At 42.7% G+C, this 15758-nt stretch overlaps 1 protein-coding gene across 2 annotated transcripts in view; it reads left to right on the forward strand.

The window, feature by feature from the left end:
- The window catches only part of SEL1L3 (SEL1L family member 3), a 93213-nt gene extending 78680 nt beyond the window's left edge, over window positions 1-14533 (forward strand). The window contains exons 20-25 of one of the 2 annotated variants that reach the window (XM_073237766.1): window positions 781-890; window positions 4953-5080; window positions 5707-5809; window positions 5890-5962; window positions 6474-6560; window positions 13379-13614. In XM_073237766.1, the coding sequence (XP_073093867.1) occupies window positions 781-890; window positions 4953-5080; window positions 5707-5809; window positions 5890-5962; window positions 6474-6523 (464 nt within the window). In that variant the 3' untranslated portion in view covers window positions 6524-6560; window positions 13379-13614. Of the gene's footprint in view, window positions 1-780; window positions 891-4952; window positions 5081-5706; window positions 5810-5889; window positions 5963-6473; window positions 6561-13378 lie in introns of both variants that reach the window. The other variant, XM_073237764.1, reaches the window with a different exon arrangement.
- The last annotated feature ends 1225 nt before the right edge of the window (window positions 14534-15758 follow it).

Raw genomic sequence — 15758 nt, forward strand, 5'->3', positions numbered from 1 at the left:
TGTGCTCTGCCTGTATGGGAAAGGGCTTACCCCAGGAGCTGCAGGCTCCTTTCTTTGTGTGATTAGTTTCAGCCAATGGGAGGAGCTGGCCAGAGATGGCAGGTTGGGAGCTTGTGAGAAGCCCAAGTATTTTTCCCCTTTTCTCTCTGCTTTGGGATGTATCTCCAGCAACGGCCTCATCTCCATGGCTCCAGCTTCGGTGGTGGCAGATCTAGGCAGGGTAACAGCGTGGCCCTCCATTGCTGAGCTCTAGGCTGCCTATTGTTAGGCATGTGACTTTCAGCTCTTCCAAGGCCCTGGTAACCAATTCCCAGTGTTATAATCCTGCCTTTGAACTCCTTGACATGGAATCTGTTTCTGATTGGACATGGAGTGATACACACACTCTTAAACAAAACTTTTCCTTGGAGGAAGAATGCACTATATGGCTTAAACAGAGTAAAAGAATGCCCATCAGTCATGAAGCCCAGGCAGCAAAACTTCAGATGTGAAATAAAGTGCCTCCAGCCACATTGGCTGATGGGAGTGTGAGGTTGCAGACTGCACTTCTCACAAACAGACCCATTCAGGAGTGCTATGCACAAAGGAAGAAAATGTGTCTAGAAATGGGGATGCTTGGCACAAAGCCTTTTTCTCCCCTTCTGACCCCAAGGAAACAATGATGTCTGTGTCCAGATTCTGACAGGAAAAATGCTCAGTCATGTGAATGGGTCCATCATGTACAATGTTGGTCTGAAATAAAACTACTTGACAAATGGACCTGTGCTTTTTGTCCTGCAGCATATTTGAAAATGGGAGACCTTTACTACTATGGCCACCAAAACCAGTCACAAGACCTTGAGTTGTCTGTGCAGATGTACGCCCAAGCAGCTCTGGATGGAGACTCACAGGTAAACAGCAGACGTGAGCTCCTAGCAATGCCCGTTCGTGAGGCTACAAGGACTTGAGTCTTCAGAAGCCCCCCCACAACCCCCTCACCCTCCATCTATATCTGCCTCACAGTTTACAAAGCCATTTCTCATCCATTGTCACAAACCCCTCACAACAACTCTACGAGGACACTAACCATCATGGCAAGTCTTTATGAAGCACCTACCATGTTTCTCACACCGTTCTAGCAGCAGCCTCCTGAAGATGGGATTTATTATACCCATTTCATAGTAGAGGCAACCAAGACTACAAGGTGATAGAAAGTTCAAGGCCCAACAATCAGGTTGTAGGTAAAGCATTCAGGACCCAGGTCTTCTGGCTCCAAGCCCAGGAGTCTTTCCACCAAATTCCATCAAACTAACTCTCCAGGTAGAAATTCAAGAAACAGGAAGTGTGGTCAGACTGGGAAGTGGTTTGCTCATATAGTTGGGCCAGCACTTCAGTGATAGGACTTTGCTCTCAGTGACTTTTTAAAAAACTTATTATTTTGGAATATTTTTAGATTTATAGAAAAGTTGCAGAAACAGTACAGAAAGTTGCCATATACGCTTACCTAGCTTCCCCTATTGAGAATATCTTGCATAACTACAATATTGGTGTCAAACTAAGATATCAAAGTTGGCTTGATAACATCAGGTACACTTCAGACTCTAGTTGGACATCACTCATTTTTCCACTAATATCCTTTTCCTGTTCCAGGATCACACCCTGCCTTTGGTTGTCATTTCTTTAGTCTTCTTTAAACAGTAACCGTTTCTCTGTCTTTCCTTGCTGTCATGACCCTGATGCTTTTGAAGAACACTGGTTGGGTATTTTGAGACTGTGCCCTGATTTGGGTCCATCTTCTGTTTTCTCATGAGTAGAATGAAGTTAGGCATTGGGTAAGGGAAGCACAGAAGTGATGTGTTCTTCTCACTGTATCATATAAGGTGTACATGATGTCAGTATGTCCTGTTAGTGATCGGGCTTATCTCAATCACTTGGTTAAGGTAGTTTTTAACTATGAAGTTAATATTTTTCTCCCTTTTAATGTATAGATATCTTGGGGAGATAGTTTGTGATTATTTCTTCTCTAACTTCTGCCTGCTAATTTTAGTATTCTTCCTCAGATCTTGCCTGTGGTAATTGGTGCTGCAATGTGCTCACAATGATTCTCTATTTCCCTAATTCTGCATTTGCTCATTGGAATTCTCCTGTGGGGATCTTAGGATCATTTTCACAATAGAAGTTGGGAAAGTTGTCCCCTTATTGTGCAACAGGTTTCTGGTGGTACATTTTGGGGTCTGATCACAGAGCAAAAGTTATAAAATCATCCTATCATAGTCTTTTTATTTTTTTTAAGGAAGTACTACATATGAGTGCTTTTTTGTAGGGATTAAAATCCCTCATCTCTATCACTTCATAGCTATTTGTAAATGGCAAGTCATATATCACTGAGTCTTTGCTTCTCATTTGTAAACTGGGGTTAATAATAGTATCTGCTTCATAGGTTATGAGGATTAAAATATTTAAGGTAAACTTCTGAGCCCTGCAGTAAGTGCCTGGGATGTGATCTATTCTATTATTACTTCTGGAATGAAATAGGAGTTGGTGCTAACAGGATTTGCTATCAAGCCAAACTTCCTTAGGCGATATCGGCTGTCCCTTGAAATTAGCCTTGAACTTTTTTTTTCAACTCCAATTGTTATTTTTTGGAAAGACAGCGTTATGAAAACATTAAAAGATAATTTTAAAATAAAATAAAAGTTAAAGAATGCCCTCACAATTCCATGACAAGAGCTTTCCTCCTTCCTATCTTCATGCTCCCTTCTCATCCCTGCCCACAGGCAAGTGCACCCCGGTAGTGTTCACTAGCATGTGCATCCCACTTCAAAAATCTGCCTCCTCTCACATATTATAGGAATGTGTGCATTTTATTGCCTAGGCTGTGTAGTGATTACTTAACCACTGCCTCATATTCTGTTGAGCTGATAGACTGTAATTTATTAAGCTTTCTCTTATTGGGGGACATTTGTTCTCTCCTTTGTAGATTTATTCATTGATCTGTTTATTCAGTCCTGCTGTGTCTTAGACACACTTAGTGGTGGGATGTGAGATGAAAACATACATAATATTCTTGCCTTCATGGGATTTATAGTCTATGAGGGAAGACTCGAGTACACTTTCCTATTGTGTTGCAATTATAGCTAGTGCTACAGTGAACACTTTCATATTTTCATCTTTATCTCCATTTGAATAATTTCCTTAAAATCTAAGGGATACTATTACTTAGTCTAAATGGTTTGATGACTATATAACAGTATATTACTGATCTGCTTCCTGAAAGGGTTTTCCAATTAATCTATCACCAAGCAGTATGTAAGTATAGAATAATTGAAGTCTTATCTGCACTGGATGTTTTCATGACTTAATTTTGCTAATTGAGTAATTATAAGTTGGTACTTTCTTACTGCTTTAAATTGCATTTATTTGATTACTGGTGAGGATGGACTCTTTTGCATGTCCTTGTCTCTGATAATTTATGCTTCAGATTTGTTAAGTGAATTCTCTATTCTGTACCTGTTTATCGATTAGAGTTTTGATACTGGTTTTTTTTCATTTAAATCATAATTAGTTCTTTATACATTTGCCCAATAGATAATGAATCTTAAGCTACTATGTTGCATATAAATATTCCCCTCATCTATTTTCCCATTTATTTTAATTTTGTTATTTTTCCATTGTTCAGAGATACTAAAATTTTTTTATTCTTCTCTTTTAACATCTCGAGTTTTAAAAGCACCTTCCTTTCACAGAGTGGAGAAAAATTCTGTTTTCTGCCTCTGTGTGTGTGTCTTAAAGACAGTTAACACTTGCTGTTTGGAGGTTGGCTGGCAGCATGGGAGGTTAAGATTAGAGACCCTGGGTCCTGTGCCTTAGTTTCCTCATCTGTAAAATGGGGAAGATAATAGTACCTAGCTCAATTTGCTGTTATAAGGATGAAGCTAATACATATAAAACAGAACAATGCCTCACATAGCATGCACTCAGAAAATGTTAGCTGCTGTTACTTTTACCATGATTATTGTATAGGATGCTTTTGAGAGTCTTAGTGTATAAAACCCCAGGGGATGGTGGTTTCATTTCGATTGTTGTCTGTGGCAATGGAAAGGAGAGGTAGAAAAGGATCTAAGTCATTAAAACATGATTATGAACTCTCTGAAGGGCAACAATCCAGTGAAATTTGTAAACCCTAGTGGTAAGTAACATATCACCTTTTGTTTATTTCTTCATCTGGCCACATGCTCAGCTCAAGATGGACAGTGCATCTCCTCCAGGTAGTATAATAGTTTCCATCCATTATAAGCATCTCTCTCATCAGACTCTTAAGTATGTTATTTTATTGGATCTGCACAACTCAGTGAGGCAGGTCCTTCCTCTGAGGCTCAAGAACAAGGCATATGAGGAAGAGGTGTAGAAGTAACCAGAGTAGAAATCTGTGCCAAGAAGATGGTGATAGGAGGTTTTCCACAGTGGCCGAGGAGAGATGAGACAAACACCCACCCATTATTCCCTGCATGAGAGATTCTCTGCAGTACAGTGTCAGTCATGAGTAGCACCGCCAGCCACAAAACCATTTTGTTAGATTTCTGATGTGCTGATGGTGACCCAGAGCATGCAGCCCATAAGCGATGGACATTTGTCTTCTGCTCGGTATTCTGGTTTTGTTGATGATACAAGGGCACATTTTCCAATGAGTTCTGTTTTGAGAGAGTGAGCAGGAAAGGACAGATCCCCTGGTTGACTGACTTCTGAGCAGATGGGACACAGCATCCTCTGAAAGCCTCCTGGTTCTCCTGCACATAAACTTCTCAGATGCATAGAGTTAGAGAAACAATTCATCAATGAAGATGACAAAACCGTCTGGCTCAAGGGGCTGAAAAAGAAGTCTAAAGGTTGCAAAAGCTTACACTCTGACAAAGGGTGTGTGTCTGGGTTTTATCATAAGGAGTTGATGAGTTTGGTTTGTGGCTTGTTCTCAGGGGTTTTTTAACCTGGCCCTGCTAATTGAGGAAGGTGCTACAATTCCACATCATATTTTGGATTTCTTGGAAATTGACCCAACTATCCATTCTGATAACATCTCCATCCTCCAGGAGCTGTATGAAAGGTGAGTTCAGAGCCTCCTTAATACCGTGGAATCTGGGAGAACCCAAGAGGGTGATGTCTGCTTCTTGGCTGAAGTCAGCCTTCCTCTTACTCTGTAATGTCAGTTGTTACAAAAAGGGCTCAGGATTCCTGTCGATCAGAGAGAGAGCAATGAGCTAGACCCACACTTACTTCCCATTTCTAGTATCTGAGGCTTTAGATACAGAATCTGCTTGGTCTGAAGTTAAAGTGCTGACCAAGGTTTTCCACGAGAGTGGAAAAAATAACGTATCCGATTAGACAATAGTTTTCTGCAGGATAGGGAGGCATTCCAAAGCTTGGACTTTGGGCAGACACTTGGACGTAAGTATCCCTCTGGCAGCCCCTGTGCTTCAGGGTCCTCCTTGAGCCTTTGGCTTTTTATTAAGCACAAGACTGACCTTTTTCTGAGATTACTGCCAGGACCCTGGAATTTGAGGGCAGGCCCAAGCCCCTTAGAACTGGCCTTATTTCTTCATCTCTCATCTCAAGTGTGCCCATTTGCCCAAAGCAGAGGGCGGTGGGTTTGATGATCTGAAAGTGCCAGTCACGGGTAATGCCGCCAAAGTTCACCAGCACGTCAGGATGCCATGTACTTTCCGTCCACAGGTGCTGGAGCCACAGTAGCGAGGAGTCCTTCAGCCCCTGCTCCCTGGCCTGGCTTTACCTTCACTTACGGCTTATCTGGGGCACCATCCTGCACTCTGCCCTGGTAGGTACAGTCCCCGCCAGCTCTGCCCTCAGAGTCCCTGGCCTTTGTCAGCCACCTGACACGTGCTTTGGATTTTGCAGATCTACTTTCTGGGAACTTTCCTGCTGTCCATAATGATTGCCTGGACTGTGCAGTATTTCCAGTCTGTCTCAGGTAACTTTTATAAAAAGCCAGGGCAATACAAAAAATCGGGGGGTTCTTTTTCCCTACCAGAAAGATGACACTGTCCCTCCTCCTGCCCTTGGCCATGCTATTTCTTTTCAGGAGGATAGTCATTCATGGGGTGGGGGTATCCCCTGGGGTGTATCATCATCTCTGGCTGATAGAAAGTCCAAATTATTGCTCTAGTTCTCAAAGCAAGCAAGAATTGTTCAAAAATAAGAAGCTTAAGAAATTAAACTAAAATATTTTCACCGATTGAAAATACATCTGGTATCAAAGTTCTACCTCTGTGTGCCTTAAAACCCAGCTCTGAAGTCCCCTTCAGCATGAAGTGTTCTTATTCACCCCAGTCAAGGAAGCAAATGTGTGGGATGGTAAATAAGCACTCCTGATGAACAAATCACCCAGTCACATGGATTCAGAGGGCAGGGCCAAGGAGGAATATAAAGTGAATCTTTGGTTTACTGTGCTTCCGACTAGTCATGTTTTTTTTTTTCCTCAGCTCATGTAGGGCAGTGTTTAAGGAGGACTTCTCCATTGATTTGGGCTTAGGGTCCAGGCCTGGCTACTTGTTAGCTGCGTGACTACAGTGAGTTATTTCAGTTTCCTGATCTCCCAATTTCTCATCAACAAAATGAGGTTCTAATAGTAGCTCCTTCCAGGGATGCTAAAAGGGTCCATAAAATAACTATGCATGACACTTAGCAAAGTGACTACTATAGTTAAATCTTAGCTATTATGTTTACCTGGCATATAAAACTCTCTCAATACATGTTAACTATTATGCTTATCTCTCCTGTTAGACCATAATCTAGGTCAGAGGAAGGCCTTACTCCTGTCACTTATGCTATCTCACACTTAGTAGGTGCTCAAATTTACAGACATCTCTCAGTGGAGAATTACAAGTTTCCACCATCTTGGATGGCTGCAGAGGACATAATCCCTCATCAAGACCAACAGGGTCATTTATAAATGGGTAAATTAGGATTGGACATGGCCTGTGAGCATCCTCACAGCCATTATTTGTGTAGCAGGCAATGAAAATCAAAAGGATTTAATAGTGAGAAGGAAGTCACTGTAGCAAGAGGCTAATATGGAATCATTTCCCTCTGATTTACCTGAGAAGGTGAACTAGGACCCATCATAAGCCCTTCCAGGTTTGATGCCCTGTACTATGCTGGCTTATAAATTTTTCTCATGCAAATTTTGTGCCATCTCTAAATTTGTTGCCAGGTATAGCACATTTATTTTACTTGTCAGTGTTTTCCATTTCAAATTATCTTTGTCATTTTTATTCTGTAGAAATATTGTTATGATTACTACAAATGCAATTCCGTTAGAGGAGCTGAAAATTGTCTTTATGATTTTACGCCAGCTGGTAGCCGTGAAAATTCATGGGCTGGTGGAATTGTTTTGATCAGAAGTTGTCTCTTTTTCCTTTCTTCATGTCTTCATTATCAGTCCCTCCACATCCTTGTCTCCTTGTCCCTCCTGCTCTTTGGATTACCTTCCCCTTCCTATGTATCCTCTGCTCTCTCACACATTTGCTTCATTGTTTCCAAATTCCTTCACTTGCTTCTTGCTGTGCCTACCTCCTTCCCTGTTGACTAGCCTTAGGGAAGTCTGGATGGGATCTTAAAAATGATTTAATTCCATGCCCTTCATTTTACAAATGAAGAAATTGAGGTCAAAGGGATGAAGTGTGGGATACCTAAAATCACTAAATAAAGGAAGGATGTAGGGCGGCATAATTTTAAACGTGTTCAGACTCACAGCACTTTAAAGTAGCAGTTGCTACCTCTCTCTGACATTTTGTCCCCTTATGTAAGAAATATTCTGTAGTACATTCTTCACTCTGAAATGAATGATAATTAACCTGCTTACACACACATTTTAAAAAGTAATGCCCTAACAGTAATATAAAGGAGAAATAAAAATAAACTAATCATTATAAAATCATATGTATTATAATATGCAAATTCTAGCCTGTGCCTCTTAATTCTAATGTGCATGTGAATCACCCCAGGCTCACACAGGTTCTGATTTGTTAGTTCTGGGGGTAACTTCTGAGATTCAGCATTTCCAGCAGGGTTTCAGCTGATGTCCACATTGCTGTTCCATGGACCACACTTTGAGGAGTAACAGCCTAGGGGTAGAAAAATAAATAAAATAATTCTTCACATACTTCCAAAATATACCCCCATAGCAGTGCCTTTGTTAGAACTAGTGTTGAGTTAAAACATGTAGTAAATTATTTTCATATTTTTAAAGTCCTCGACAAAAATGCAAATGTGTCAAAAACTTTGGAATAAAAAGGTATTCCATCAGTGATTGCGTGGTGGGCAGGGGCCAAAGAGGCACAGAACAGGCTGCAGGGAGCCTGCTCAGAGGCATGGTTTCTACCACTGGTGTGTCTGGAGGAGCCGGTGCCCATGACCTGCCCCACGGGGCGGGGGCGGGGAGCCTGGGGTTGATGCTGGCAGTAGATGCATTGAGAGGCAAACATAGTGATGGCCTCTGTGCTGACAGACTGAAGAAGGACGGGCCCAGAGAGTTAGGAACCTCCCTTAAGTGACTTTGTGTAAGGATCGTGCTGTAAGTTAGGGATCTTTGTCATTTTGTGACTTGCATTTTTCCAGTTGGTTGTTTTTAAAAATTAATGATTTATGATCAGACCTTTAAATTGAGCTGTCCATCCATTTTGTGTTGGCTCCAATTGCGTTCATTTTCCTCCAGAGTTTATGTGCTCTGTGATATATAGCCAACACTTCACCATGTTTGCCACATTAAATTGTCCTGTGTTCATAAGGCTAAGCAGTGCAGGACAGTAGTTAAGAGCACAGGCTTGGGAGTCAGGTGGCTGAGATTCTGGCCCTGACCCTCACTCACTGTGTGACCTTGGGCAAGGGAGGGTATCTGGCTGTGCCTCAGTTTTCCCTTCTATAAAACAGTGAAAGTAGTTGTACACCTTCCTCCTGTTGTAGTTGAGAGAACCAAGTGAGATAACACAATGCAAGAGGCTTAGAATTCAACAAACGTTGGCGGGTAGCTCCCCAGAAGTAATATCCTCGGGGCATTTTACTGCAGTTAAAGCATGCTGACACCAGGTGGCGCTGGCCCTTACCTAGCTTGCTTTACCTCAAGAACAGACACAATTACCAGAAACTAGCATGTTTTTCTATATTGTTAGACTCTTTATAAAACAAAAAACCTTTTTTAAAAGCATCTAAACAAAGATATTGACCAGTCTATCAAGAGAACTGAAACTCATATGCAAAAAACATTGCACATCTCTTTTATTTCCTTTGAGAGAGCTTGTTTTTTGACTCCTCGCTGGCCTTCCACCAGGCAGCTGGGTCTCCCTCGGGGCTGATGTCTCCCAGGTCGCGCAGAGGTCCCTGGGTGTTGGCTAGCGCAAGGACCACTCACGTGGTCATTGGTCTGACAGCAGTGCACACCCAGCCCCGGCATCTGCTGCCCCTCCAGGCCCACTGACTTTGCAGCTTCTGGGTCACCTGGGAGGCCTGTCATCTCTGCCAAAGCTGAGCACCATTAGCTTTTTTTCTTCCAACTCTTCCTTCCTCAAATAGCTACAGGACAAGATGAGGGCTCTGCCGCAGGTACAACCCACAGCTGGGCTCAGCCACTTTCCCAGACTCCAAAAACCCCATTTTCCTGCCTCATTGCATCTCTAAAGCCCTCTCCATCTCCTTTCCCTGTCAGAGGTGCCAACCGTAATTGCCTTAATGGACTCAGGCTTTTAAAAAAACAAAAATTCCCAAAGTATCTCTACAACCATCTTCATTTCTGCCCTGCCACAAATCTCCGCTGAGACAGAAAAAAGCACGGAGCCTGGCTGGCTGCCTGTAGAAAGGTAAAGGGGGGAACAGAGGGAGAGACTGGAAATTACCATGTCAAAGAGAGAGTCCTGCCTTAGTGGTTTTAGTGTAAACTTTATATCTAAATAGACTGCACACTATAGACCAAGATCTGCAGGATCACCAGCTCCCAGGTATGACTAGTAGCTCTTTAACCACTGTCAGCCTAATCAGAATGTTCATGATTTCAGCTGATGCATCCTTTCTGCCCAAATGGTTAGCCTAGTGGTCTTTTTAAAAGAGTAAGATGGTATGAACAAGATCAATTAAACCGTTTCCTGCTCTTTTCTCGTCCTCCATATTTCCAGTTAATGAGGTTGCTACTAAAATTACAGGAAAATGTCACAAAGTGGTGCTCATGAAAAAAAACAGTAGCCTTAAAGTCAGGGCCATGTAATGGGGAGATGTGACTTTTTTTAATCTCATGAGCCTTGGTGCCCATGCAGTAGTTCTACTCCTAAGAAATGTTTAGGTGACATGAACCTCATACTTACCGTGGGCTCTGCTACATCCAGGGGCCCAAATTTAGTAGCATGTCCCGAGCATATGATCTCCAGGGTTTCTCCCTGGCTCACTGCCTTGTACCCCATCTTTGCAAACATCCTACTACTGAGGATTAACACAATATACTCCCTTGTGTTCTTTTTTCTGTTATGCTCCCATCTGGTCAACTGGCAAGCAGACATTTTTCCAACAATGGTCCGTAACAGAGGTTGGCAAACTTTTTCTGCAAAGGGCCAAATAATAAGTGTTCTGGGCTTTGAGGGCCATCTCTCTCACAACTCAACTTTGATATTATGTGAAGGTAGTCATTGATGGTATATGAAAACCAATGGATATGACTGGTTTCCAGTAGAACCTTACTTTATGGACATGAAAATAGGAATCTCATGTGTTTTTCACATGTCACGAAATAGTGGTCTTCCCTTGATTTTTGTTTATCCATTGAAAAATGCAGAAACCATTCTTAGATTGTGAGCCATACAAAAACACACAGCAAGCCAAGTTTGGCCCGTGAGCTGGCTGCAGTTTGCCAATGCCTGGTCCACAGCACTTGGGGCCAGTGCTTGATTATTTTCACTAATGTACAGAAAATGGTCCCCTGAGCAGCAAGTAATCCAAAATCACTTCATTTGGCTCCGGAATATACTCTATAATTTTTTAAATAGCACACTTACTTTCCTGGCTACCTTGATTCTAATCCTGTAATCAAATTAGCACATATTCCAGGTGAGCAGAGACAGAGAGGCGACTTTGAAGTGATGATGGGCTGTTGGGGGCTTGTCCACTGATTGCAAGCCCCCCAGTGGAAAGGGAAGAGTACTCACATGGATAATAACAAACTTGGTGTAGAAACATGGAACATTTTTATTAAGCTCTTTCAAGAACATTTAAACTGTGGCAGTACTAATGTGTTCCTTCCCCATTTACACATTGGCACTTTTTTTGTTTTAATCAGAAAACTGATTGGAGATTTATCTTGTTACCATGGCAATTTAAACATTTCTCTGAGCTTGAAAAGGAAAAATACATGCCTTAGTACCTCATTTACTTCCTCAGAGATCATCAGAAAGATAAATCATAGGCCCAAGGGGGTTTTGGACACCATCTGATCCAAGCCCTTTACTTCACAGAGAAGGAAAACAGGCCTATGAGATTTAAGCATTTCTGGGTGAATAAATGATATTTATTGGTGGATAAATGATATTTGCCTTGACCAGCTCTCCTGACTCCAGCAAATGGTCTTTGTACCGCATCACTGGACCTCATGCTTCTTGTCTTGGTGAGATCACCTGCCAGGGCAATGCCTTTAATCTAGAAATGTCACGTCATTATGCCACACCCTGGCTTCCCTCCCACAGCTGCTGTCCTGTTGTTTCAGAACAGTCTCTGGATCTACAAGATCTTCTGTAGCTATCTGAAGGAATTCCTAGGAGAATTTCTTTATATATCCAGCAAAGCCAGAGGCCTTGGAGCCCATTCCTGAATTTCCTAGAATGGCCCCTTAGAGGTGGTATTCTTGAAGAGTTTATCTAAAAGTCAGATTGTCAACATGTGATGACATCTCCTTAAAAGTCAGTGCATTTCAGGCTGGACATAGGCGAACCTTTAAAAATAGATTGCTGAGCTTGGTGAAGATCACTGCTTAAAGACAAACTAACAATTGTTTGCCCCAACTATGGCCACTGTGCTAGCCATCTGTTACGTATCCCTGCAAACTGAACCCATTTTACAGATGAAGAAACTACAGCTCAGGAGGTTAAGTAACTTGCCCAAGATCACTCAACTGCCGAGTGTCAGAACCATGTGACTCCTGGTCATTTTGGCTTCAAAGTTTCTGCTGCTTTCATAGGCTACTGGGGCCTAAAAGAAAACTGTAAGGATCCCAGAAACAAATGCACCAACTCTTTCATCAGCCCTGCAATCTGTGTCCCTGAGATCAGTAAATCTTAACACATTTCCATGGCACACCAGGTCACTGGTATTAATAGCTAACATTTGTTGAGTACCTAGGCATGCCAGACACTGTTCTAACCACTTCTTTACATTAACTCATTTAATCCTTATAACAAACAACAAGGTACAGAAACTATTTTGCCTATTTTATAGAGGCAGAAGGAGGGGTAACTTGTCCAGGGTCACATAACTGGTAAAGGGCTTAGTAGCTGGGTTCTAGAGGCTGCAAGCTTATTAAGCACGACATCTGCAGCCTCACTGCCTGAAGTAGGGTGTGTTAGGCTCAGTCTCAGCACTGTTGATACTTGGAGCTGGATCATTCTTTGTTGTAGGGGTCTATCCCATGCACTGTCCCTTAGCAGCATCCCTGGCCCCCACCCATTATATGCCAACAGCAATCTGCCCTCCCATTGTGAAAACCAAAAATGTCTACTGACATTGCTGACTTTTCCCTGGGAGTGAAGAAGACCCACATTTGAAAATCATTATCATCAAGTGTAAAACTTTATAAGCCTCCCTAATGTTGGTGGTGGTCCTGCCTCCTTACTAAAGGTAGATAGCTAAAAATTCAACCTAGTAATTATGTTTTCCAAAACTTAAACACATTTATTTAAATAAAAGTAACTTAAGCCAACTTTAGTACGTCATCCGAATGGGCTATGAATGTGAATAAAACCAACTGTCCTTTCTGATTGATGGGGATAATTTACAGCTAGCTTTGTATCAGCATCATGGGAAGAAAAGAGGTGACCACAGATGCATAGAGAGTTGCTTTTTTTTCTTTTTTCAATTAAAATATTTTCCTGGAAGTCACAACATAATTGCAGAACTTAGAGTCTCTTAGGATGTCAGAACCATCAGAGATCTTTGCACATCTATTGCAGCCTACCATTTGATAGAAGGGGACACCAAAGTCCAAAGAACTGAGATAATAGGTCCAAAGTTGCTTATCTAGTTAGTGTCACGGCCCCTAGACTAGAAGCATCTCTTGGTCTGCTAGGGTCTAGGTGTGGTTGTGCATCCTGCACGCACTGTTGAATATTCAGCACCTGTTGTATGTGTGTCTTTGCAGCCAGCGGTTCCCAGATGACACCAGCCCAGACCTCCTCAGACCCAAGTGCTCCCCCTGCAAGTGCAGCTGGGACTCTAGGTGCAGACGCCTCTGCTCAGGACCAGCCCACAGTAGCCAATAACCCAGAGCCACGTGGGTGAACTGGGCATCCCAGGTCTCTCCAGATGAGAGAGTCCTTTCAACAGCTGGTATTGGAAAGCTGGGGACAGAGCATTATACTGATCAAACACCTTAAATGTCTTGTCAGCTGGATGCGAATTTTGTACTTGGTGTCTTTCTTTTTTTTTAATCAAATTACAAGGAAATACCCAGAGCAGACAGAGGTTATGCCAAAGGTTTTCAAATACAAGGAACATTCTGATCAGAGGGGTGTGTCTGAAAGGTTAACTGGGTCATTGCAGACACCCATTCCTGGTGATTGTGTGTGGGGAGTCACAGATCACCCTGAGGCATATCCAAATCCTTACACAGAGAGATGTGTTTGAAGAATTTAGCCCGTGTTTGTTGCCTTTCATTAAAGAACAGAAAATTGTGATTTCTCTACCAGTCAGATAATATTGCAGTACATGTGTTTGCCACAGCCCTGCTCCTCGAAGTCCAATCGACAGATTTCCGTTTGACTTCCAAGACCCAGCAGTTCTAAGGCACCTTGAAATAAATAGGTTATGGTTGGAAATGCACAGGAGGTGATAGCTTTGTAAATGGGTTTACATTTTTCTCCTTGAATTTTTCTGGGGTCATAGTGCGTCTGAATCATTTAATGACACTGTTGGATATCATTTACTTTTCAAATGCAATCCAGACAATAACATTTAGAAAATCCTTAGTATTTAACAGCAGTCTTCTCCATGAATTACCCATTAGAATAGACTGGCAGTAGTGGAATATGCAGGAAAAAAAGCCTTCAGCTCATAGTCTCATCCCCATCCCTATGCTTGCCTGTGTCTGGGGTGTGTGTGCGTGTGTGCGTGCATGTGTGTGTGTTTGTGTGTGGAGACAGAGAGAGGGAGGGAGGGAGAGAGGAAGGAACAGCAGACTGTACACTATATGCTGCTAAGGTAGTAAATAAACCAGTGATGCAATATTGTGGGTCCAAACTACTCTTTGCACTACTTTATTTACAGTAGTAAATAAAAATTATTTTTATACCATTGACTCCCGGGAAGTGGTTTTTATTTGTTCTTTTTCATAGTTGTGGTTGTCATCATACAGAAGTCCTCAGGTCCAGGCATTCTCCTTAAAGAGACAATAAAGGAAGTCTTCCTTATGAGAGGGATTATTTCTGGTAACCCATTAACTTTTGAAGATACATAGGTGGCAGAAGGCCCCTCTCTCCAGGCATCCCAGGCTCAGAGTCTGGCCCCTGTGATGTTAACATAGTATCAGACCTTGTTTCAGGGCCTCTCGCTGCTATGAGGCTGGATTTATATAAATTTTGGGTCAAGTCTGAGTCCCTTCTCTCTCTCCCATGTGTGCTGTGCTCTTATTTTAGCAAAGATTGTCCTTCCTGCTTGCAAAGGAGCCAGATTTTGGGGTCAACAGCCCTGGATTCAAATTCTGATTCTGTAACTTACTAGCTCAGTAACCTTGGGTGAGTGATTAACCCTCTCTGAGTCTTAGATTACTGTTTTATGAAGTATGAGTAATAAAATCTGCCTCTTGGGCTTTTCATGAGACTTACCGGAGATAATGTTTGTAAACCCCCAGGACACTGCCCTGAACATGCTTGGTTGTTATTTCCATTGGAAAAAGAAGACCAAGGGGCCAGATAAAGAGCCCTTTGCTCTGCCTAGATCCTCTCTTTATAGCAAACACACCGTTTCTCAGTTGCTGGGAACTGAAGGCTGCTGATGGCTCACAGCTACACCCCTCACAGGGGATTGCCATCAGCTGTAGGGACCTGCCCAAGGTCATGTCCTTGCAAGAGCAGCCCATGGCCAATGGCTTGTTGATACAGGACAGGATTTCTCAACCTCAGAACTGCTGACATTTGGGGTCTGATGGCTCTTTGCTGTAGGCTGCCTTGTGCCCTGCAGGATACCTAGCAGCAGCCCTGGGCTCTCCCCACCAGATGCCAGGAGTGCACACACCCCTACACACCCCCACCCTAGCCCCCAGCTGCCACAGCCAAAAATCTCCAGACACTGCCAAAGGTTCCCTGGGGTGTCAAAATCACCTCCGCCAGGTCATCTTAAGAATGGCCAGAAGTAGGAAAGCAGAGGCTCCTTGCCTCAAAATCACCTCCGCCAGGTCATCTTAAGAATGGCCAGAAGTAGGAAAGCAGAGGCTCCTTGCCTGAATTTGGAATGGCTCTGAAGGGCCATCCCAGCTCCGGGACCGCACCTTGGTGGGAGCCTCACTATAGTTCCGTTTCTCCCTC

This window comes from Manis javanica, chromosome 5 (assembly GCF_040802235.1).
Source record: "Manis javanica isolate MJ-LG chromosome 5, MJ_LKY, whole genome shotgun sequence".
Classification (NCBI taxonomy): domain Eukaryota; kingdom Metazoa; phylum Chordata; class Mammalia; order Pholidota; family Manidae; genus Manis; species Manis javanica.